Source organism: Schistosoma mansoni (genome assembly GCF_000237925.1).
Source record: "Schistosoma mansoni, WGS project CABG00000000 data, chromosome 3 unplaced supercontig 0077, strain Puerto Rico, whole genome shotgun sequence".
In the NCBI taxonomy this organism is placed as follows: domain Eukaryota; kingdom Metazoa; phylum Platyhelminthes; class Trematoda; order Strigeidida; family Schistosomatidae; genus Schistosoma; species Schistosoma mansoni.
In genome coordinates, this window is record NW_017386007.1 from 1,018,148 (window position 1) to 1,045,527 (window position 27,380).

A 27,380-nucleotide genomic window follows, 5' to 3' on the forward strand; every position below is an offset into this window, starting at 1 on the left:
CCCTCGCCACGAGAAGGCAGTGAATAGGACAGATTATTAAGGATTCCATCCATATATATACCTCAGTAGCTTTCTTCCTTTTCTTTCCCTAATATTTCAATAGTTCATATATTAAATTTTGTTTTAAATTTCTTTTACATGAAAATTTTTCATGTATGAAATTACCCATAGACAACAATATTGTAATGATTCTTTACTGATAGTTTTATGTATAGTAATAGAAATTAAAATCTTTTATTTCCTTCTTCTTCTTCTTCTTCATCATCATATCCCCTCATCAGTTTAACAGCTTCCATGTAATGTAACCCTAGTAACATAAAGTCTATCATAGTCAAATATTAACATAGAAACATACATGGTTACACACACACACACATTCATACATACCAACATTCATATATACACGTGTACAACGATGTATTCATTCAACACAACTGGAACTATTGTATACAAAATACACAATGGTAATAATGTTAATCTATTAGTTTTGTTACCATGATTATTATTATGATGATTATGATTACTGTTATTTTGACAATTTATGTTGTAATCTCTTGGTGGTATTAACACCATTGTTACTAATAGTATCAATATTTGTGTTTGAAAAAAAAATCCTTATATCCATTGTTGTTGTTCCTTTTTGTTAACATTGATAAGTTGTTGTAGTTTAAAATATGATACAGATGAAACAAAGATGAATAGTGGCGTTTGTTGTTAATACCCTTGAACTATTCACCAACACACTCACACACACACTTACACACTCACACACTCACTCTCTCTCTTTCGCACAACACAAAACATATCATCACCATGAGGAGTAAAAGGAGAAAACCAAAGTAGATAAAGAAAGGAACAATTGTTTGCACAAAAAACGTACACACACATACACAAAAAGTGTAGTACACATAGAAACTATAAAAATGTAACTAAAAGAACAAGGATTATTACTATTATGATGATTATTTAAAAACTTTCAATGTGTTAATCAACATACAAGAAGTGATGTGGAAGTAAAAAATGAAAATTTCAAGAAGAAGCAGGAGAAGAAACAACAACAACAACAACAACAGCAACAAACTTTGCTGAAACCTCCCCCCTTCTGATAACCAACTTTCATAGTTAATAAATTTAATTATATTTTCATATACTACTGTTAAAATTATTATAATTACCATGTTATTATTGATATAAACATAGTTTACTACTACTACTACTACTACTACTACTACTACTACAAGAACAACAACAAGGAGGGGGAAGTGGGAGAAGAAGAAGAAGAAGAAGAAGAAGAAGAGAGACTAACCATGACCATGTAGAATAATGAAGTTAAAAAAAGAACAAGACAATGTTTATTAACAAAAGAAGTGAAGTTGTAAGAAGAAGAACAAAAAAAGAAAAAGAATAAAAAGAATTGAAAGAATGGAACAACTGAATGGGGGTGGTGGTGAAATGTCAGGACTACATGAAATTCATTGCCAAGTTAACCTGCTGTGTAATATAGATAGATGTATGTGTGTGTGTGTGTATGCATGTTTAAATTTTACTTATAAAGATTGTTATGAACAAAAATGAAGGGAAATTGATGTAGAGATTATGCTGTTGTTGCTGATGATGATGATGATGATAATGATGATAATCAAAAACGTTTATTACTTGCCACTAATGTTGTGTGTTTCAGATGCCGATGTCAAAACTATCTTTCATATTGTATCCACTATATAGTGCCCCATCAACCATAGAAACATAAGTATAGGATTATGAGTAGTATATATATATATATATATATATATATATATATATATATTCAAGTTATCATGTAATATTCCGAATAATTAACTTATATCCGATGTAGTTTTTTTTTAAGTAAACCCATTTTCTTTACATCATTTCACAAGTTGAAAAGAACAATACAGACTGAAGGAAAAGGATAGCGGAGAAGGAGGAGGAGGAGGAGAAGGGGGAAAAAAGAGAATAACGGCGAAAAACAACAACAACAACTGAAGAAACAAAAGTTTGTTGAAGTGTCAGTTTGTAATCGGGTTTGTGTTAAATTTTTTTTGAAATAAGAGACAAAACAGTGAGAGAGAGAGAGAGTGTGTGTGTGTGTGGGAGGGGGAGGGAGAGGGAAGATAGATAGAAACAAAATTCCTACATCAAAAGAAGAAACAAATAAAATATCACAGAATGAACCTATTTGTTATTAAACTAAAATTACCACACAGAGATAAACGTGTACGCACACACATACATACATACATACATACATACATACATACATAGATACACACAGAGACATAAGTAATACATGATGTTCACTTCATGTAAGGTTCTTCTTATCGTTATTATTATTATCATTACTACAGAAAATAACAATATGAAGTAAAGCATTATAAGCAAAGATGTATCAGTTAGTCAGTCAGTCAGTCACAACGTAGAACTTCGTACGGACGTACATTAGTTCGAGTTGCTATAAGACAATAGCACAGAAATACAGTTGTCGATTCCAAATCCCATAATGGTTGAAATAGTAAGAGTATAAGTAGTAATCTGAAAGATTAAAGTTTGAAGATGTTATTCAAGGAGTATAATCCAATGAACTAAATTTTGATAGAGAAAAAAGAAAGGCACATGAAGAACATCCACAAAGAGTGGATGCACCTTCGCCATTGTAAATGATTTTGAGCCATGTCATTCAAGGTCTCTAACCATCGATTACTATCATCTCGCGAATCCCAACCAGGTAGTCCACACCTACCAACATGGTTCAGTCCACTTGTCAGTGACTTCATGGATTTGTGCCACGTTTTGTTCTGACCGCCCCTAGCTTTCTTCCAACCTACTCCTACACCATAAAACATTGCACGCCGGGACAGTCGGTGGTTGGGCATACGTAACACGTGTCCCAACCATCTCAACTGATGAAGTTTCACTACTTCATCAATCGATTTGCTATCCTTACCTAGTACCTGTTTCCTAACAACTGCATTACTTACCCGGTGGTCCCAGGATATACGAGTAATGTTTCGAAGACACCTATGGTTGAATACTAGCAGTCTACGAATAACAGTGGAATCTAGTACGCGCGTTTCGTCCTATTTAGGACTCTTCAGTTGGATGTATCTACATTTCAGAGTTGATATTCACTTCAGGATGTATATATACCAATAAGAGACTAATCAATTACAATCTTTAACATCAATGAGAAGATTCAAATAAACAATACAAAATGATTCTATTTGTTTCTGCAAGCATTTTGGTACATGTTCACACACCCTAATTTTCAGATCATGATTGCTCCTCCCTATGTATATGTGACCACACATACATTTAAATTGGTAAAGACAGTGGGATGTGTCACACTCGTTTTCTTGTCTTTTAGGTTTTGAATGAAGCATGGACCTCGTTCTTTCTTTGATTATGACCTTCGCTGCACAATACGTTTTGTTCATGACAAATTTAAGCCTTTGTTTCAATAAAAGGCTGTTTGAATCAACTCTAAATGATAAGGTGATGTAGACAGGCTTTTTCTCTACCAAGGCTACAGTAGGTCTCACTGTGCCATGAGCTTTCCATCTATGGATAAATTTAGGTGAATAACCATTCCTCATTAATGCCTTGTTTATCAACTTAACATCATCATCAATAGCGTCGTTTGTGCAAATAGGATCAAGCCTGTTAAATAGGCACCTTATCAAACCCCTTTTTTATTGCACAGGGCAATAACTATAGTAAGTAAGGTCCATGTCGGTTTTCGAAAAATGGATCGTTTGATTGAGCCTTCTTCTAGTCTACTTATAGGTATATCCAGGAAGGGAAGCTGGTCGTTCTTCACCTCTTCGTATGAGAGACTGAAGTGGTTTTGAATAGTGTTAAGTTTATTCAATAAATAGTTCATATCATCTTTTCTTTCATAGATAACTAAGACATAAAAACGATTGTGTCACATCCCACTGTGTTTACCAATTTAAATGTGTATGTGTGGTCACACATACATATGGGAGGATCAATCATGATCTGAAGATTAAGGTGTGTGAACATACACTAAGTGAATTTTTCATAGTTGAAAGCGTGAGTCAGTTGAAGCTAGACCACCATAGAAAACCTGGAAACACTAGACGGCCGTTCCGTCATATTATGGGACTCTTCAGCAGTGCGCATCCACGAATCCGCACTCGCGAGATTCGAACCCAGGATCTATCAGTCTCGCGCCAAAGCCCTTAACCGATAGACCACCGAGCTGGCACCTCGCGAGTGCGGATTCTTGAATGCGCACTGCTGAGGAGTCCCATAATATGACGAAATGGCTGTCCAGTGCTTCCAGGTTTTCCATGATGGTCTAGCTTCAATTGACTCACGCTTTCAACTATGAAAAATACTAAATCTCAACAAAACCCCTTCTGATAACTAAATGAATTCTTTACTCATCATTTCAAGGACATTCAACTAATAACATCCACAAAAAATGATCATTACATAACCAGTTATTCATATTTCATAGATGTTCATTTTGTAGCTAACTGACTATAGTCATACAAATAAATCAATAAACGTTTCTACAGTAAACAGTATAAAATGACAGACAATAAAAATTTTTTAGGAGGGGGTTTTGTGGAGATTTTAGTAATTTTATATCGTTGAGATCATTAGTCAATTGAAGCTAGACCCCCATGGAAAACTTGGAAGCACTAGATGGCCGTTTCGTCCTGGTAGGTCTTGGGTTCGAATCTCGTGAGGCGGGATCGTGGATGCACACTGCCACTGAGGAGTTCCATACTAGGTCTAAACAGCCGTCCAGTGCTTCTATGTTTTCCATGGTGGTCTAGCTTCAATTGACTCATAATTTCAACTATGAAAAATAATAAAATCTCTTTTTATTATAGCTATGCTCAAATACCTTAATCTCGAAAACCTATTCGGATTGATCTAAAATTTCTTCATTGATTAATAACTTTATTCTCTCCCTCCAAATGCCCTAGTATGGTCGACGGTAGGGAGAGTCAGTTCTCTCTCTTCAAATGCTCTCATATGGCTACGTGCATACAGTCATTGTCAGAGAGGTCCTACTCACTGCCTTCTCGCGGGATTATTGTTGTTTACGAAATTGAGAGGATGATGAGTAAAGGTCCGGCTCTTTAACTGGGTATGTGGATATGGAGGATTGACCTAGGGAATTTAGAAAACCCTGATTCCAAACCAATGGTATACATGGGCTCCAGGGTCGTGAGGGGACAATAGGCGTATAAACCAATTATTTGTGGCCAGATACCATGGACCTGCATCTCCTTACGATGCTCTACTGTCTTGTGGATCAGACCTTTAGGTGAAAGGTTTAGGGTGTGGTCCCCTAAGAAAACCATCCGCTTTGGTTTGAGCACTCAGACAGTATTCCAGCCCTCATACATATCCATTGATCTATGTGACGCATATATATTATGAGCGTTCTTTTACCAGTGTTTATCTGTGTAAACAATAATAATGATAACCATCTACCTGAATTCTTTTATGTATACAATGGAATAAAATATGACAAAAAATTGAATGATACTGTCCTTTATGACATCAATTTTGTGATTAACACTATACTACTAATCGATATTAATTGGAAATTGTTTACTCTAAAATATTGTCTTATTTCTCTATTACAGGGATATATTGATGACAGTCCTACTGTACGGAGCTGAACCGTGGAGAACTACTACATCCAACGTGAATTAGGTACAAGTATTTATAAACAGTTGTTTACGCAAAGTACTCAACGTTCATTAGCCGGATACTATCAGCAACAGCGTTTTATGGTAGAGGACAAACCAGCTTCCAGCTGATGAGGAAATTAGGAAAAGACGTTGGAAGTGGATAGGACATATATTGAGGAAATCACCAAACTATATCACGACTCAATCCCTAACTTGGAATCCAGAAGGGAAGCAGAAAAGAGGAAGGTCAAAGAACACATTACGCCTGGAAATAGAAGCAGTTATTAAAAGGATGAATAACAACTGAAAAGAACTGGAAAGGATTGCCCAGGACAGAGTTGGATGGTCTAGCTTCAATTGACTGACGATCTCAACTATATAAGATCAAATAAGCGTTAATGTTATTGTCTAGCCTTTACTGATCTGCAACTAAGTTAGTTTTGTTTTTTGTATTCTGTGAACACAGGATTAAGAGGAGATTGATAACTAAACAGTTCTGACTCAGTCAATAGGGTTCTTTTCAAAAATGGAATGAATCTATCATACCAGGGTTCTACTCAATAGATTTTAAAAGGGAATAACAATTAAATATGAGAATGAGGATTTGTGTAGAATGTAGTAATTTTATTAATTAAATTCATAAGTCCATCTAAGCTAGACCACCATTGAAAACCTCTAATCACTAGACGGCTATTTAGTCCCGGCATAAATTCAACTATATATAAAATTACAAAACCTCCTTCTGATGCTTGGATCCATTGCGTTTTCCTTTTTGACAGACAAACTGAGTCACTCTTAAGAGTGGGTTTTGAAAGAGCACCATTCTATACAATTTATATAATTTATTGAACTTGAGTATATAATCATTCATTTGTTTATATCATTCATACACGTATAATGATATATCACTGAGTGCTAATGTTTACATTCAATTAAACTAAATGATTAAAATCATTAGTCAATTGAAGCTAGACCACCATGAAAAACCTGGAAGTACTGGACAGCCGTTTCATCCTATTATGGGACTCTTCAGCAGTGCTCATCCAAGACTCTGTCTCACGAGATTCCAACCCAAAACCTATCAGTTTCGCGTGCAAGCGTTTAACCTCTAGATCACTGATCTATCCGGCATTCAACGGTGTTAATTTCTAACTTCAACCAATCCACGAAAAGTGAACAACCATTCACCATTGTCTTCAGTGAGTTACTATCTCCCAACAGACCTGATTGAACTAAATGAACTGATTAGATATAAAAAATTACCCATACAAAGGGGTAAGAATAGGGGGTACATACAATAATAATCTTTTTTTTTGATATGATGATAAACTTAATATTATTACGGTCAAATGTGTACTGCATTATAAAACCTGCTATTATTGCTTTTTATATCAATTTTCACATGTCCCAGATTGATACATTTGTACACAAATACAATCCATTTACATTTACACATATATACACACACACACAACCCCCTCATAACTTTTGTTTAAAATAATACTAAGGTACTGCATTTTCAACAAAAAGAAAGCGGAATATTTGATCTTTTAAAAATAAACAGACAGATTATGACATACCTTCCATAGTAATAGTGGATATAGGAAAAGGTTGGTTTCATCATTTCAATGTTAGTTGCATGGGATATATATACCTCTCAGCACACACACACACACAAAGATCCAAGTCAAACTTATCATTATTATTATTATTACTATTACTATCATTATTATTACCATTACTATCATTACCATTACCATTATTATTGCTATACCTGGTATACTATTGTTGCTATGGCTATCAATATCATTGATTATGGATCAACTTTTAAAGAATCAAAAGAAAGTGTAAAACAGTATTGTGTGACTATACCATTCAGATAGACGTTTACATTTAGAAAACAAAAAAAAAACAAAAAAAGAGGAACGAACTAATAATATCAATCTTCTATAGGTTAGTTTCGGCCTTTACCTATTTCCCCATCCGCCCCCCCCTTAATTCATAATAACTTTGCTTATATTACATCATCATTGATTGAACTTATATATGACTAAGTACTAAGAACCATAAAGGTTTCAAATGTAACTTATCATATGTGCACTCAGTGATAGGGCAAAGGTATGTACATATGTATGTATGTACACAAAACAGAAACAAACACAATCCCATTATAATCAGAAGGGGGGGTATTGTGGAAATGAACTATATAAACCCATTATATAGTTAAGGTAAACGAAATACTGAAGATAACACAAACAAACAACCAAACAAACACCCCAACTCTTAATCATTATTGTTCACATAATTACCATAAACAACAAATAGTAGAATAACAATAACAATAATCATAATAATAATAATCGAAGATACTGGGGAAACTGTGGTGTACTTTAATCTCTTATATTGTTGAATGAATGATAGAAATTGAAATACAGTAGAAAGATTAGGCTTTTGTTTATCTGATGAAGAGAAAGACAATTTTAATAGAAGTGAGAGAGAACTTGAAGGAGAGAAAAAAAGATTGATAGAGAGTGGGATGGGAAATGGTAGAAAGATAAAATCAAAACCAAATGATAATTCATCTTTATTAACGGGAATAGTTGTAATCATTAGAACGTTTGTAGATAATTCAAAGAAATGATATTCAGTGGTTGAATTCATGAGTCAGTCTAAGTGAGATCATCTTTGAAAATCTGGGGGCACTGTACAGTGTAGGACACTTCAGCAGTGTGCATCCATGATCCCGTACTGAAAGGAAGCGAACTCATGATCTACGGTCTTTCGTGCGAACTGTTAGTCTCTAGGCCGCTGATTTGGCATTCAACGGTATTAGTGTCTAACTTCAACCAATCTATGATATTGCGTACCCGTTCATCGTTGTCTTCAATGAGTAACTACCTCACAACAGATATAGTTTGACTCCACTGGTCACATTTACTTACTAAAACTCTTTGAAATATATTTTGAAGCCAGTCACTAGTGAGCACATGATGATTATTATCAGAATAAGGGCTTGTTGGATTTGTAGTAATTTAAGTGTTGAATACATGAGTCGATTTAAGCTAGACCAGTTTGGAAAACCTAGAAGCACTGGACGGCTGTTTCGTCCCAGTACTGGACTCGCCAACAGTGTGCATCCATAATCGCACACACGGGATTCGAACCGAAGGCCCTCGGTCTCATTTTATGTATATGTTAAATAGAAAGTGTGAATGATACTTTCATACAATTAAGTCTGTGTGTACTAAAGTAACTTATAGTTCATATAGCATCACTATAGTGATCGATTCATTTGGTAATCGTTTCTCTCACTCATCTCCTTCTTTTTTCCCCAGAAATATTTAAAATTTTAATTTGTTTGTTTGAATTATAAACAGTAATAAACATCATGAACAAAGTTGGATAGTGGATGGTAGTGGAATCCAGGATGAGCGTTTCGTCTTATTTCGGATTCATCAGCCGGATGTATTTACACTTCAGAGTTGATATTCACTTCGGAACTCGAACCCAGTACCGTTCACTTCAAATGTCATCACGTCCCGGAGTGAAACTGAACTCTGGGATGCAGGTATATCCAGCTGACGAGTCCTAAATAGAAAAAAGTGTCACGCGTCGAACTGGATTCCACTACTAGACACCATCCATCTTTGTTTATAATGCTTATGAATTAAGGCTATATCGAGGCAGTCTGTAGAGGATGAACATATGCCAGTAAGAGACTGAACAATTGTGGTCCGAAACATCAATGAGAAGATACAAGTAAACAACACCAAGTGAATTTAAACTTCACAAGAAGGTGGCTATCAGGACTCAGTAGCTGAGTAGATAACTAGATGGCGTTTGAAGTGAGCTGTACTGGGTTCGATTCCCAAAGTGAACATCAACTACGAGATGCAAGTACATTCAGCTGATGAATCCCAAATAGGACGAAACGCGCTTCTAACTGGATTCCACTTCTAGCCGCTATTCATAATTTGAAGAAAGTTTTACAAAACAAAATCATATCACCTAGAAGACTATCAGAACCACAATGGTTTCTATTAAGCTTTTCCATCAAGTTGAATATCATTCAGTACTTTATATTTGTATGGAATGTCAAGAAAAGAATTTGAAATTCGACAGGGTTTCAATTCGATAATAACTTGGAATTCATTAGTTTTGATGTTTTAGTCAGCTTATTGTAATAATACCGTACATAAGTAGAGTTTATTCAATTTACATTATATGATTGCTTTTTATTGGATATACATGGATACTTATAACTTTATATCACTTGATCATTAGGTAGTAATCAATTTCATACTGTCTAATTCTTGGACTTGACTGAACTCTATCGATCAGATATCCCTTAGTTTAAATTGTTAGATAATATTAGAATGGGTTTTGTGGATATTATAGTAATTTTAATAGTTAAGATCATGAGTCAATTGAAGCTAGATTACCATGGAAAACCTGGAAGCAATGGACGGCCGTTTCATCCTATTCTGGGACTTCTTAGCAGTGAGCATTATTATTATTATTATTATTATTATTATTATTAGCTTTATTCAATATTATATTATTTGGTACAAAATCGAATTCTCAGCATAAAGTATTTCAACATGTTTACGTTTCTTATTTCTTCGTTGCTTCTGATGATAAACATTCAGTGATCGCCAGTTGGATGTCAGCAGTTCAGTCAATCGACATATGAATAATGTATATTCTTTTTGCTGCATGTTCCCAGCAAACACGATATCTCTGATTAGGCCTTTTGTAACCTTTACAGCGAAAGGTTGTACAGTTTTCAGAAACGCACCGGAATAGGTTGTGTGCTTAATAGCCATAATGATGTATTAAAACAAACAATATTAGATAACTTGTTGAAATATATAGATGACAGGAACAGGTAGCCCAGATGTTTAAGCAGGCCGCCCTATTTAGCATCCACGATCCCACGGTCCTAATGGACCTCGATATAGCCTTAATTCGCAAGCATTGTAAGCAAAGATGGATAGTGGCTAGTAGTGGAATCCAAGACGCGCATTCCGTCCTATTTGGGACTCGTCAGCTGGATGTACCTGCATCTCAGAGTTGATGTTCACCCCGGGACTCGAACCCTATACCTTTCATTGTCCACTCGGCCACTGAGTCCTGATAGCCACTTGCTTATAATGCTTGTGAATTAAGGCTATATCGAGGCAATACGCACAGTATGCACATGCGCCAATAAGAGACTGACCAGTTTCACTCCTAAACATCAATGGGAAGATTCAAACAAATAATACTAAGTTAATTTAAATACAATACTCTTAACATAGAACTTTAAACCGTTATATGTGTAAACGAAAATCATAAAGTTATGTTTAAATACTTGAGTAATTTGAATATTTGAAAGTGTTTGCGATTTCTAGTAATTGTGTGTTGCGTGCTACTAATGTCGATATAAGTAGTATATAATGTTAATCAGTAATAGAATACCTGGCAGCAGAAGATTGACAAGATCGAGGAGAAAAGGACGAGAACAGAGAATGATTGGTATGGAAATACAGGAACAATCAAGTCTAGGACAATTAATGACTATTTTGCAAATGATGTATAGGAGTATGATCTTTGTATTTTATCATGTAACTCTGTAATTCGGTGCTAAGCATCATCGGGTGGCCTCATCTGTGTCTTGTTTAACTACAAGGGTATTTTCCTTTGAGTTTAATATGAACTCTAAAATATACACTTACCTAAAATATCTTCCACAATTTTTTGAGCTTGTTCATCTGTTGAACTAATCCATTGTCTACGTGTAGAATCTCCTCTTGAACGCATTAATTCTTTATATTCAGATATACGTAATTTTCTACCATCTACAATACATGTACGTTTTGGACGTGGTCTATAACGATAAGCCGGGTGTTCTTCCATATGTTGACGACTTAATCTAGCTTGTTCTTCATAATATGGTTGTTTAACTTCAGCACTCATAGATTTCCATTTAGCTCCAAGAAATTTCGATATACTACTATTGTGCATATCAGGGCATGCCTATTTAAAATAAGGAGAAAAGAAGATTGAAATACCAAAAAAAAACAGTTTTGACTTATTCATTAATTTTTCTCCTTGAGAGGTTTTGTGGAGATTTTAATAATTTTATATAGTTTAGATTATGAGTCAATTGAAGCTAGACCACTTTGGAAAACTTGGAAGCACTGAACGGCCGTTCCGTCCTAGTACGAGACTCCTCAGCAATGAGCATCCACGATCCCATCTCGCGGGATTCAAACACAGGACCTACCAGTCACGCGCCAGAGCACTTAATCGATAGACCACTGAGCCTTCTGGCATCCAACGGTGTTAATGTCTAGCCTTAACCAATCCACGAAATTGCGCGACCAACTTCCATTGTACTGAGGTAGATACCTTTCTCTACCTGACATGGATTAGCTCCACTGGCCACGACTTCTCACTAGAACTCCAGGAATTACTTCATGGAGCCAGTCACTAGTGAGCATATGATCATTATCGCAAAGGGGTTTTGTGGAGATTTTAATAATTTTATATAGTTAAGATCATGAGTCAATTGAAGCTAGACCAACATAGAAAACCTGGAAGCACTGGATGGATATTTCTTCCTATTGTGATACTCCTCAGTGTCAGTGCGCATCCACAATCCCGCCTCGCTAGATTCCAACCCAGGACCTATCAGTCCTGGGTAGTAGCCATAGTAGTTCTTTTCAATAAAGTCAATGTTTAAGATTTTAAGCTTCAAGGTTTAAGCATTTATTGCTATGTCAGTTACTTTCTCTTAACCGATAATTTAGTTTGTTTATATATACATGAGGGGGGTACAAAAGTACAAAAACAAAACAGCTGTCCATTACATTACATAATTATTCAATGACATTGTTTGTTTTCTAACAAGAGATAACTATTGAAACTAGTCAGATATTTTTCACCTCAATTAATCAAAACAATAATACTTGAATTTATCAATCTCCCCCCCCTATCCCCTCTCTTCCTCCCTCTCTCTCTCGCTAGCCTGTTTATTATCATTAGTACAAAAGTAAATAGAGAAAATCAAAACAAAAAATACCAAAATATATAAAAAAATATATATATCTGTGTAAAGGTCAAACTTAATAGACACAAGAAAAAGAAGAAGAAGCAGAGGGGGGGGGAGGAGGAGGGGGACGAAGCTTGCACCCAATTCAATCAAGGTTAACTACATAATCGGTGACCTATTGTTAATTTTATTATTATTATTATAATTATTTATTACAACTGATTCATGCTGTTTATTATTTCTATGTAACATAATCCCGTCGAGTTTTCCTTCATCTTGTTCTTCTTTTTCGGGTTATTGAATACCACAACAACAACAAGAAGAAGAAGAAGAAACAATCATGTAACCATTAAGGGTATTTACTTTATCCGTTGAAGAGATATTCGATGAGACGAAAAAAACAAAAATAAACAAACAAATTTTGTTTTGATGAATAAATACATGTAATGCAATACAATAGAATAGGATAATCATAGTTTACATTTACTACTACTACTACTACTACATTACCTAGATTCTATGGTATATGTCAATTTCAAAAAATAAATAAATAAATAAAATAATGGTACTGTATGTTTACTATTATAATGATGATGGTGATTGTTTACCAAGTCAATTAGGGGTCTGACATGAGAAGAAGAGGAAGAAGAAGAAGAAGAAGAAGAGGAGGAGGAGGGAGAGGAGAAGGAAAAGAAAGGGGATGAAGAAAACACACACACACACACTCGCTGTTGTTGTGATTATCTTGAATTTATAATTAATGAGGTATTTTAACGACTGTTCATAGAATATCAAAAAGAAAAAGAGAAAGTACTTAAAAGTAAATAAAATTCAGGAGAAGCAAGAGGAATGAAAGAATAAGGAAATGGAGACAACTGAAAGTTCTAGCTTTTGTTTTTCTATTTATATTTTGATATGACGAGATGAAAAGGTAAAGAGTAGATTCTTTTATTCATTGTGATTTGTAAGAAGTAGTGATCAGTGGAGTTCAACCAGGTCTGTTGGGAGATATCAACCCACTGTAAACATTGGCGACTGGATGCTCAACTTCGTGGATTGGTTGAAGTTAGGCATCAATACCGTTGTATTCCGGCCAAATCAGTGGTCTAGAGGTTAAGCGAGACTGATAGGTCTTGTGTTGGAATCTCCTGAGGCGGGATGGTGGATGCGCACTGCTGAGGAGTCCCACAATAGGACGAAACGACCGTCCAGTACTTCCAGGTTTTCCATGGTGGTCTAAACTCAGTTGACTCAAGAATTCAACTATAAAATACCTAAAATCTCCACAAATTTCCTTCTGATCATCGTGATTTGTGTTTAACATTACTTCCGTTTTTAGTTCAATGTGATGGGAAGCACGGAATACAATGAACAGCTTGGATGTAAGTAGACGATTTAAACTTTGCAGCTGACCTAGCTCATCTATCCTATACACACCGATTAACAAACATAAAGATAGTCAGTGTAGCAGAAGCCTCAGCATCAGTCGGCCTTAACATACACAAGAGAAAAACCAAGATCCTCAAATACAACATGGAGAATACCAACTCAATCACACTTGCAGAAGAAACTCTGTAAGAGGTGGAAACATACACGTATCTGCGTAGCATCATTGATGAACAAGGATGATCTGATGCAGACGTAAATTCAAGGATAAGCAAAACAAAGGCCGCATTCCTACAGGTGAAGAATATATGGAATTTAAAACAATTGTCAACCAACATGAAAGTCAGAATATTCAACACTAAAGTCAAGACAATTCTATTGTATGAAGCTGAAACGTGAAGAACTACCACAACCATCATCAAAAAGGTACAAGTATTCATAAACAATTGTCTACACAAGATACTCAATGTTCGTTGGTCGGATACCATCAGCAAAAACCCACTATGGGAGAGAACAAGCTACCCTCTACCTGAACAGGAAATTAGGGGAAGACGCCAGAGGTGGATAGACATACATTGCGGAAATCACCAAACGGCATCACTAAGCAAATGCTAACCCGGAATCCTGGAGGGAAACAGAAAAGATGAAGACCAAAGAACACACTACGCCGAGAATTGGAAGAAGACATGGAAACGATGAATACAAACTGGAAACGATTTCCCATGACAGAGTTGGATGGAGAACGTTAGACGTCGGCATATATTCCTCGAGGTTGAGTAACAGGCATAAAAAGTAACTAAGTGCCTTAACTGGTAACATAAATCGACAACAATCTACAATCAGAACTTCAGGAGATTTATTTCAGATGTCTTAAACAAATGCTTAAGTGGTCTGAGTTAATATGACACTATGAATTTTCAAGGTATAGCCTTATAGATATCAGTCTCATTTGAACGTCAAAACTGAGATAGAGGTATATCCATCTGACAAATTCAAAAGAGAAAGAATTATGAGTTTTGGATTTGACGACTAACCGTATGAAAAATTTATTAACAGTTGTACCGACAGGATATCGAAGCAATCCCTCATTATGTATATATGCTTATAGAGACTTATCAAATGCAGTCCTCAATATCAATTACGTGACAATTCAAATTAATGAAATCTAGGAATAGGATGTATAAAATAAAATCATGCTGCAACTTAAAGGTCCCAAAATGCCCTGGTATGGCCGACATTGGGGAGAATCCGCCCACCCTCTCCAAATGCTCTCACATGGCCACGCTTATATAGCTTCTGCCAGGGAAGTCCTACTCACTACCTTCTCGTACCACGGGTGTTGTTTGCGAAATAGGGATGAAGAAAAGTGAATGTCCGGCGATTTAACAGGATCGGTGGACACGGTAAGTTCACTTAGGGGAGTTGGAAAACCTTGATTCCAAACCAATGATACACATGGGTTCCAGTATCCTGAGGAAGCAAATGGTGTATGAACCTATTGTTTGTCAGTGACTGCCATGGGACTACATTTCCTTACGTTGCTCCACTGCTTTATGGATCAGACCTTCAGGTCAAAGGTTCGGTGATTGGTCCCCTAAGAAAACCACCTACTTCGGTTTGGGCACACGAGTAGTAACCCCAACCCTTACACAAATCGAATGATTTATGTGATGCATATGTACTCGGTACTCCTGTGTACCAATATTTATATGTTCAAATAATTTATCCTGGTAATTAAAAGCAATTTCTCTTTATTATAGTCTCATTTTTGTACATATACAAAGTTAACTGAACATAAACCATCCTATCTTAATGATCCTTTCATATTTAAGAATAATGTAACCATCTTTTGTTTGTTATCATTTATATACATAATAAGAAGTTACCTATTCATTGTGTCATAAATCATTTGGCCAGGCAAATAGTAATATAGAACTTACTAGAACTACTACTAATGTACTTATTAGTGACATGTATATTTATATTACATATAGTTACTATGATACAAAATGTCAAATACATTTTGATCTCTCCTCCCCTACCCCCTACCCTCTCCCCCCCTCGTTAAAAGGACTTTATTTAGAATGTTTACACTTGTTATTGTTTATTATAATAATTGATTGACAAATGCTTATACTGATATTTATCTCTTTGATTTATGTCAAGTTTTAATGTTTACTCTAATCAAATATTTACTAAACAATATAAATTAAGGTATAATACAATACAGATTTGATGTCCAGCTTCCAGCTGAAGAGGAAAGTAGGAAAAGACGTTGGAAGTGGATAGGACATACATTAAGGAAATTACCAATGTGCATTATAAGGCAATCCCTAACTTGAAATGGTGAAGGGAAGCGGAAAAGAGGAATGCCAAAGAACACATTACGCTGGGAAATAGAAGCAGATATGAAAAGGATGAATGTTAACTGGAAAGAACTGGAAAGGAAGGCTCATGACAGAGTTGGATGGAGAATGCTGGTGAGTGGCCTATGCTCCTCGACGAGGGTTAACAGGCATAAATAAGTAAGTAAGTATGTCCATGTACCATTTCTTTTTAATATGGGATTTAAATACTTTACAGAGTGATTTAGTTCACTTCTAAAGTTGAGTTGGTTGAAGTTAGATATTAACGCCATTGTATTCCGGCCAGCTCCTGGAAGTTGAACGTTCGCGTTCAAGACTAGAGGTAATGGTTTCGAATCCTGTGAGCGGAATCGTGAATGTACACTCTTGAAGAGTCTCATACTAGGATGAAACGATCGTCCAGTACTTCCAGGCTTTCCATAGTGATTCAGCTTTAATCGATTCATGAATTCAACTATTTAAATATAATAAGTTGTTAGATCATACTTAATATTTCAAAAGTTGGTATATGTATCTAATAAATTATGGTTGATTATCCGATTATTCTTATCTTTGTAGCAAAATCATGGAGTCATCTTTTCTCAGTTTCAGATGTTCTTCAGTTGTAAATATACTGCTGACCCGCGCCTTCACATCTGCATCAGATCCACTGTGTTCATCAATGATGCTGCCCAGATATGTAAAGGTTTTCACATTCTTCAGAGTTTCTCCGTCTTGTGTAATTCGATGGGTGCATGCTGTATTGTTTCGGAGAATCTTGCTTTTCCCTTTGTTTATATTGAGACCTACCGCTGCTGAGGCTGCTACTACACTGGTTGTCTTCTCTTGCATTTGTTATTGCGTGTGTGATAGGAGAGCCAGATCATCTGCAAAGTCTAAATCGTCCAACTGCATCCTAGCTATCCATTCTATCACCTACTTCCCTCCAGATGTTGAAGTCTTCATGATCCAGTCGATCATCAGGAGAAAGAGAAAGGGTCAGAGTAAGTAACCTTGCCTGACATCGGTCTCAATCTGATTGGTTTGTCCATAAATTATAGTCACGCCCACACATTAAAAGAAATGATACAGATTTCACATTTCTTTTATTTGATTATAAACCAATATTTATACTATTACCATTATTAATAGATAATAAGTATACTCAGTGACCGAGTGGATAACACGATGGCGTTTGAAGCGACAGGTACTGAGGTCGAGTACCTAAGTGAACATCAACTCACAGATGCAGGTACATGCAGCTGACGAATCCCAAATAGGACAAAACGCGCTTCTAACTGTATTCCACTGTTAGCCACTATCCATTTTTGCTTACAATGCTTATGAACTTAGGCTATATCAAGGCAATACGCACAGTATGCACATATGTCAATAAGAGGCTGACCAGTTGCAGTCCTAAAACATCAATGGGAAGTATTCAAACAAACAATACTAAGTAAATTAAATAAGTATACTCACTTTTAAAATTTTTCTCCTTTCATCTCTTGCCCATATCATGAAAGCATTCATTGGTCGTTTAATATGAGATGAAGATTTATCATTACGTTGATCAAGATTTGATTTAGTTGTACGTTGGGATTTCATTTGTGTCTACAATAAAGTAATAAAGTAAATATTATATATAGGAAGAATGGAATAATAATGTCAAGTTAGATAAACTTTATAACTCCGCTTGTAGCTCCTCCGGGGGCTACTGCCGGTCCCAAGCCCCGGTAAAGGAGGAGGGTTGAGCATGGGGTTAGCGATCCTATCCTGTAGAAAACCAACTAGCTAAAAAAACGCTAACTATAAAAAAATTATTCAAACCATTTAAACTCTGCCTTGAGAGTTGAAAGAATAATTATGACGTCTCATGATGAAAGCCGAATTCCTTCGGAAGTTCTGAGGCCGATTCACCTTCTAACAAGATAAACTTTGTCCTTCAGAATGTATACTAATTATGTTTAACATAGTTATAGATAGTGATTGACTTAAAGATGATGGTCAATATAAACTACTACCAATTAAACAGCCATGAAAGTGGTAATCTACTGAACAATGAACTTATTCTATATTCAAAGTTCTCAGTTATGATCATTATGGGGAAGAGACTTCGGATTCATATGAAGTACTTGGATCCTTGATCAATTGGATGTTATTTTCATCATATACATTTTGACTTATTTTCAATCAGTGACTTTTCTAGCCTAGTGGAAATCAAATAATCATCTTCTTTCAGGATAATCCATTTAAGTATACTACTATTCTTCTTTAGTGAAAGAAACTTAATGGATTCTATGAATAGTTTAGAGAGGTTCTAGACTCAGAGTGAACATCAACTCTGAGATGCAGGCACATCCAATTGATGAGTCTCAAATAGGACAAAGCTCGGATCAAACTGGATTCCACTGCTAACCACTATCAATCCAGTCTTATAATGCTTGCAACTTAAGGCAGTCCTCCGCTCTACCAACTGAGCTATCGCCGGACATGACTTAAGGTAATATAGAGGTAATCTGTACAGGATGTACAAATGCCAATAAGAGACTGACCAATTGTAGTCTTAAACAACAATGGGAAGATACAAGTAAAGAACACCAAGGGACTTTGAAACTAAACAGAGCTACTGGAATTATATTACCGTTTATTACTTCGGAGTAATAAGATTTACTTAGTATACAAAACCTTTGATATCATATTTGATATCAACTTGATTTAGTCACTAGGATATTTGGTTACGATACCCCCCTCTTGATCAACAAACCATCAGATGTATACATCTGATCGAAACACTAGTCCTCATTTTTGTATCTAACTTAAGTCCTATGGTAGGTATGTTATACTTTAAACTGTTGACCATGATTTCGTCCAGAGTTAGAATCCATTCTAGTTAATAATCCGGCATGCACTGTATATTCATGAATTGACCTTGTGATTCACAAATTTTGCAGTGAGTTTATTAAAAACCCGCCTAGTTATCTAATATTTAAGTATACAGTTAGACAGATAAAACATTTGACTTCAGGCTCTTCTGAACACAGATCAACATAGTACTTAGTAAACTTTTGAAGTATACTTATTAACCAATTGGATTAACCAACTGGATAACATGGTGGGGTTTGAAGTGAACGGTACTGGATTCGAGTCCCAGAGTGGACATCCAGCTGACGAGTCGCAAATAGGACGAAACGCTCGTCCTAGATTCCATAACTATCCACTATCCAGCTCTGTTTATTACAAAATTATTGTTTAAGAGAGGTACATGGTGACGTTATAGCTTTTCATTCATCTTCAATAACATTTAACAGTGAGTTTATTAAAAACCCGCCTAGTTATCTAATATTTAAGTATACAGTTAGGTAGATAAAACATTTGACTTCAGGCTCTTCTGAACACAGATCAACATAGTACTTAGTAAACTTTTGAAGTATACTTATTAACTAATTGGATCGTATGATGGAACTAAAAAATATATCTAAGAAATTAAAAGAAAATTATTAAATTCACTTGGTGTTATTTACTTGTATCTTCCCACTGTTGCTTAGGACTGCAAGTCTGTTGTTGGCAATATGTATATACTGTGTGTATTGCTTATAATACTCGTGAATTGATGCAGTATCAAGGCAGTCCGTACATGATGCACATATGTCAATAAGAGACTGATCAATTGCAGTCCTAAATAACAATGGGAAGATTCAAGTATACAATACGAAGTGAATATAACTTCACCCCATCGCACAATCAAGTGGCTATCAGGACTTAGTAGCTAAGTGGATAAAATGATGGCGTTTGAAGTGAACGGTACTGGGTTCGAGTCCCAGAGTGGACATCCAGCTGACGAGTCGCAAATAGGACAACACACTCGTCCTAGATTCCACTATTAGCCCCTATACATCTTTGTTTATTACAAAATTATTGTATAAGAGAGGTACAAGGTGATGTTATTGGCTTTGATTCATCCTCCATAACATAAACAATATCCTACATACTTGATATTGTTGAATAGATTGAGTCTTTTGAATGATTTCATAATCAAATTCATTTCCTTCTCCTTCTTCTTCATCTTCTCCTTCTTGTTCTTCTTCCCCTTCTATATTCTCATTTCGATGATAATAAGATGTTTTTAATCTCTTTAATTGTTCTAGATTTTTCTTTTTTATTGATTGATTAGTATATGGATATTGATTTATTGAATAATGATAATGTTTTTCATGATTATCAATATCATTATAAGTAGTAGATATAGATAATTTATGATTAAAAATTTCATCATTTTCATTCAGACTATCATTATCTTCATTTATATTAGTAGTACTAGTTGTATTTGGATTAGTTCTAGGATGTTGGTGATCTTGATGATGTTGAGGATGATGATCGGGATCATTTGAAGGAAGAACAGTATTGATTAAATTTAAATTAACATTAATAGGATCTGATATATTAGTTAAATTATAATTTGTTAGCTTTGATAATGATGTAATATGTTGATTACATAATTCATTAGAATTCTGTGTTAAATAGAATGGATCATTATTACTAACATGATCATTGTTAGTAGTATTGATAGTAGGATTATAAAATATTGATTGATGATAGGTTATTCCATTAGATAATGATATATTACTATGATTATTATGATTAGGATCATCATTTAATAGGGGATCATCTTTTTCAATCAATTTTGAATGGTTACTAACCAATGATGTAATATTATTGATTGGTGGTTGTATAGTAGATAACTTAGTATCCATTAAAAGGATACCCCCTGGATTATTATGATGATTATTATAAATAGATTGTATAGGAAAACCATATTGATTATTGTTTGTTTCAGAGATAGACTTTAATTTTTCATTGAATGATACAAAACTACTACTATTATTGGTAGTAGTATTAGCTTGATTTGAATGTTGATATTCCATAGATGATGAAAGTCCTAACACTGCTGATGCTGCTACCGCTGCAGCAGCAGCTGCTGCAGCTGCTGATGCTCCTGCTGATACTGATGATGATGATGATGATAAATACGTTGATAATGACTGATTATCACCATCATTCTTATTGAATATCGATCCATTTAATGAAATATTATCAGATATCATATTTTCTGATGTTTGTGTTGTCATGGTTACCGGTATTGTTTGATCTTTGCTAAATATACATTTTGTTTGATCAATAATTTCATGTAACTGATTAATTGTATTCGATATCAATGATTTTTGTATTATTGATTTCTTATCAATAGGATCAATGTCATTACGTAATAGTTGATGATTATCATCATTGTTTATAAGTAGTTTATTATTAGTAGTATATTCTTGATTAGATAATTTTATAAATTTTTTCATTTGGGTTAAATATTCATTTTCTAATTGAATTTGTTGTTGAGATAGATGATGATTCTGATGATGATGATGAGGAGGAGGAGGAGGATGAGGTTGATGATGAGGATCATATGGACTTTCATGAGTTGAAAGTTTTGAATAATAAAATTTTAAATAATTTAACATTGTCTCAGTAATTACATCATTTGATTGTGATATTGAATGAATTTTCATCTAAAGTAATAAATTAAAGGTAAATGATGAAGGAAGATAAAAGTCATATTCAATATCATTCCAGTTTTCAGAGCGGATTAAAGCCAAATGTTTGGGGGAGGGGGTTTTGGAGTCCCGCTAGCGGGATCGTGAATGCGCACTGCCCCTAAATGCCCTGGTACGGCAGAGAGTGAGGAGAGTCCGCTCTCCCTCTACAAATGCTTTCACATGGCCACGCGTATATAGCCTCTGAAAAGGAAGTCCTACTCACTGTCTTCTCGTGGTGGGGTGTTTTTTACGAAATCGAGAGGACGGAATGCGAATGTTCGGCACTTTAACCGGGTTGGTGGATGTGAAGGATCCACCTAGGGGAGTTGGAAAACCATGATTCTAAACCAATGGTGCACATGGGCTCCAGTATTCTGAGAGAACAAATGTCGTATGAACCAGTTGTTGGTGACCGTCTACTATGGGACTGCATCTCCTCACGATGCTCCACTGCCTTCTAGGTTAGACTCAGTGTCAAGTTAAACAGGTATATGTTTTAAAAGAGAGGCAGGCATCGGAAATATAGTGATTGTCTTTAATTGTATAACAGTAAGTGTATATGGTTTACGCAGTGAATTATTCTTAAGAATTGGCTGTTACTTCCGATAAATTGTTGGTAGACAAATGTATTTTTTAAGCTTACATATTTTAATTATTACTGAATGTGCATAGTCAGTGAAAAGTATCCATTGTCAGTGTAATTCAGCAAGGTATCTAGATGGTATGATCAATAAATAAATTCATTGAAGTTAGACATAAACACCATTGGATTCCTGCTGGCTCAGTTGTCTAGAGGTTAAGCGTTCGTGCGAGCGACCAACAAGTTCTATGTTCGATTCCAGCGAGCGGAGTCACTAAAGTAAAGGCTTTCTAGTGCTTTCGGGTTTTCCAGGGTGATCTGGCCGAAATGTGTATGAAAATATCGGGATATATTCATTTAAAGGCTTACACTTTTACAATTTAACAGTCATCCTTCAGAAACAAAAGGATATTCATTGAACAGTGATATACTTAGAGCGTCTAATGATTTACTTTCCTTATGTACTTACCTTTTCACTAGTTGGTATAATCTGTTCTAATAACCAATTTGGTAATTCTTTACCATCTGAAAATAATGATAACCAATTAAATGATGAAGTTAGATTACTTTCAGAAAGTGTTACATCAGTATTGCCATTTGAAGTACAAGTTAATCCATTTGACAATGGATCTGATTTTTGTAACCATGGTATAGACTGTGGTATTTGATTGATTAAATTGATTGAAATATTACTGTCTGGTGTTGATGATAAAAATGATTGTTTTGAAGATTTGATTGATTGATCAGGAGAATTTTGTTGATTGAAATGATAAAGGAATGAAGAAGATTCAGAAGAAGATACATTGTTATTTGTTTCTTTGTTCAACATTTTTGGTTGTGTAAGATTCAATGGAGTTTCATGATCTTGCTACAAATATATAATTGTAAATTAAGTAAGTGTATGTAAGTTGATTAAGTCAAATGTGATGATATATAGACAACCACTTCAGCCCATCTATGAAGTATAGAAGACTCACTATTAGTTTTACAAAAATATCGAATGATTACGATAGAGGATTTATAAGGCGCGGCGTTATTTTTATTAGCGACGGGCACTGTAGTCAGGAGGAGGCGCTATTTGGTGAGGAGAAGTGACATCGAGTGGAGTTTACTGGCTGATCGGCGTCGGATGTAGCAACTGCTGTCGATGAAGAGAGGCAGTGAAACGAACAGCTGCTCGGCAGACATCGTATTTAGATGACCTGGCAGGTGGAAATTGCTATGAAGATCGGAACACTGGCCGACTCAACATGGAGCGTGACACAGACTGCAGAAAAGAGGGTCGCACGGCAAGCAAAACAATCACAAGAGCGACAGTTTAAAGAGGAGATGAGTGTGATGAAAGATACCATGAAAAACTGTCTTTTATGCAAGTTATAAATACAGCGAATGAATTAACTTTCAAATTCACAAGGAAATAACATAGGAGCTGATACTATGTCAAACCAGCATAGGTTATTCTAGCCTCTGGACAGACCAATCTATTCATTCTTCACAAGCCACGTTTTTACCCTGCCGCTTATTCGCTTATTAATCCTGACTGTTTTGTTATATGGTCATATGTGTACTAATTACTCACCCTATTCATCATATGTCTGTAATTTGTTTTTACTTACTTACTTACTTACTTACTTACTTACTTACTTACTTACTTACTTACTTACTTACGTCTGTTACCCCTCGTCGAGGAACATAGGCCTCACACCAGCATTTTACATCCAACCCTGTCCTGGACAATCCTTCACGGTTCCTTCCAGTTACCATTCATCCTTTTCATATCTGCTTCTATTTCCCGGTGTATTGTGTTCTTTGGCCTTCCTCTTTTCCGCTTCCCTTCCGGATTCCATGTTATGGATTGCCTTGTGATGCAGTTTGGTAATTTTCTCAAAATATGTCCTATCCACTTCCAATGTCTTTTCCTAATTTCCTCTTTAGCTGGAAGCTGGTTTGTCCTCTGCCAGGGAAGTATATAGCCTCTGCCAGGGAAGTTATATAGCCTCTGCCAGGGAAGTCCTACTCACTGCCTTCTCGTGATGGGGGTGTTGTTTACGAAATTGAGAGGACGAAAAGCGAATGTCCGTTGCTTTAACCGGGTTGGTGGATACAGAAAGTTCACCTAGAGGAGTTGGAAAACCCTGATTCCAAACCAATGGTGCACATGGGCTCCAGTATCCTGAAGGAACGAATAGCGTATGAACCAACTGTTGGTCACCGGCTACCATGGGACTGCATCTCCTTACGACGCTCCACTGCCTTGTGGACTAGACCTTTAGGTCAAAGGCCCCGGGTGTGGCCCTCTAAGAAAACCACCTGCTTCAGTCTGGGCACCTGGGCAGTATCACAGCCCTCACACAAATCGAATGAGATTTGTGAGGCGCATATTTATCTGGTGCTTCTTTGTACCAATATTTATGTGTTTAAATAAAATAAAATAAACTAAATTGTCCTCTTCCATAAAACGCTGTTGCTGATAGTATCCGACCAGTGAATGTTGAGTGTTTTGCGTAAACAACTGTTTATAAATAGTTGTACCTTCTTGACGATGAATGTAGTCGTTCTTCACGTTTCAGCTCCGTACAGTAGGACTGTCTTGACGTTCGTATTAAAGATTTTCACTTTGAAATTAGCTGACAGTTGTTTTGGGTTCCATATGTTCTTCAATTGTAGGGATGTGGTCATTGCTTCGCCAATCCTTGCCTTTACGTCTGCATTAGATCCTGCTTGCTCATCAATGATGCTTCCTAGGTACGCAAATGTTTCCACCTCTTCCAGAGTTTCTCTATCAAGTGTGACTGGGTTAGTGTTCTCCATGATGTATTTGAGAATCTTGCTTTTTCCTTTGTGTATGTTTAGGCCTATTGAACTTGTCTTTGCTTGACTTTAAATATCGATTCACTGTTGGTTAAATGTAGTCGGCTCACATGCCTTCTCCGATCCTTTTCATTTCGCCCTCTGCTTTCTGTTTCGTTTTCCTGAGTGTCTATCCAGATGAATGAGTGTGCGAAACATACGTATTCAAACTTCAACCTCTTATTTGACTTGTTTAATTCCGTCATTCTCTAACGTGATTTAAGTCGATGATTATATATGAGGATAACCAGGATTTTTTAATAACAAATCATCATACGATTTGATTGGACTCAGATTTAAGGCCACTAAAGTGGTACGCCAATCGATAACATCATCTTCTGATCTAATTGGAGTCAAAAAAGGGGGGCACTAAAATAGTTATAGATTATTGAGTTGAAATTCACTTAATAAATCATCAAAGCTCGTAGTTGAATCTGGGTCGTGCGGTCGCATGTCGTTACTTGTTCACGGTTTTGATTACGATCAGGACCAGTGCTCAGCTCAGTGTAGTGGCTGTGCAGCCTTTCAGTCGTGTCTGTATTAAACGGGTACTGGTGGGTTAATGAGTTCATCTTGTTGACTTATCGGCATGCTTCTGAATGCCTTTAAATGAGTGTCGGGAGCGGACGGCATCTCAAAGTAGGCTTGTGTACCTGAAAATTCTTGTATGGAATAATGAAAAAGGACTTCGGTTCTATTTTGTTGGTTTTCGGATCCGAAGTAATGGTTAAGAGCGATAGACAGGGGCATTTGTATGGCTGTGCTAAGAGTGAAATTCTGGGATCGCCGCCAGACAAACTACAGTGAAAGCATTTGCCAAGAATGTTTTCATTGATCAGAAGCGAAAGTCTGAGTTTCGAAGACGATCAGATACTTTCGTAGTTCTGACCATAAACGATGCCAACTGACGATTCGCGTTGGTTCTATAAATCACCAATACGTTTTATTCACCATGAGAAAATTCATTCACAGTAGAATTGTTTCTTTTTTTGTTTAAAAACATATTATTAAGCCTTGCTTATAAAAAACTATTCATTATTACGAGCTGTTAAGATAATAATAATAATATATAATGGAGCGAATAGTAATAGGCTCGAGTCTCACAGTGAACATCAACTCTGGGTTGCAGGTACATCCAACTGACCATTCCTAAATAGAATGAGACGCGCGTCAAACTGGATTCCAGTGGTAGCCACTATCCATCTTTGCTTAAAACGCTTGTTACTTCAAGCAATATCGAGGCAATCTGTACAGGATATACATGTACCAATAAGAGACTACCCAACTGTAGTCCTAAACAACAATGGGAAGATTCAAGCAAAACAATATTAAGTGAATTTAAACTTCACCTCATTGTACAAGTTGGTGGCTATCAGGACTTAGTAGCTAAGTGGATAACATGACGGTGTTTGAAGTGAACGGTACTGGGTTCGAGTCTCACAGTGAACATCAACTCTGCGATGCAGGTACATTCAACTGACGAGTCCCAAATAAGACGAAACGTGCGTCAAACTGGATTCCACTACTAGTTACTATCCATCTTTGCTTAGAATGCTTGTCAGTTGAAGCAATATCGAGGCAATCTATACAAGATATACATATACCAATAAGAGACTGCCCAATATATGATGAAACTTACTGAAAAGGTATAAGTAGTATCTGAATGAGTTAAATATTCATAAAATTTAATAACATATTCAGCTATATTCATAAGAATTTTTAGCTTTTCTTCAAATGATAGATGCTTAGATCGACAAATAGTTTCCAGCAAATCAAAAATCTTGGTCATAATTGTTGATGATGTATCATTTAGGGTTAATGTTGTTGCTGATGTTACCGTCGGTGAAATGAAAGAAGAATTCGAAGATGTACAATAGATAGAAGAAAAGTTTGATGTATATG

The 27,380-nt window shown here is 35.8% G+C and overlaps 1 protein-coding gene and 1 non-coding gene across 2 annotated transcripts; one reads left to right on the plus strand and one right to left on the minus strand.

Annotated features, from left to right (window-relative positions):
• Positions 1-224: 224 nt before the first annotated feature.
• Smp_161600 (sox transcription factor) lies at positions 225-27,380 on the minus strand (the record flags this gene model as incomplete). The annotated part of the gene is made up of 8 exons (XM_018791392.1): positions 27,118-27,380; positions 23,094-23,496; positions 21,625-21,831; positions 20,749-21,360; positions 19,307-19,371; positions 17,943-18,074; positions 11,414-11,714; positions 225-307 (listed from the first exon to the last, which is right to left on the minus strand). Exons 1-8 carry the CDS (start codon positions 27,265-27,267, stop codon positions 225-227), a joined length of 1,953 nt encoding a protein of 650 aa, XP_018645449.1. The 5' UTR covers positions 27,268-27,380.
• Positions 20,221-20,292, plus strand: Smp_tRNA_00679_Pseudo_TTG.1.1. The gene has a single exon. It is a non-coding gene (tRNA).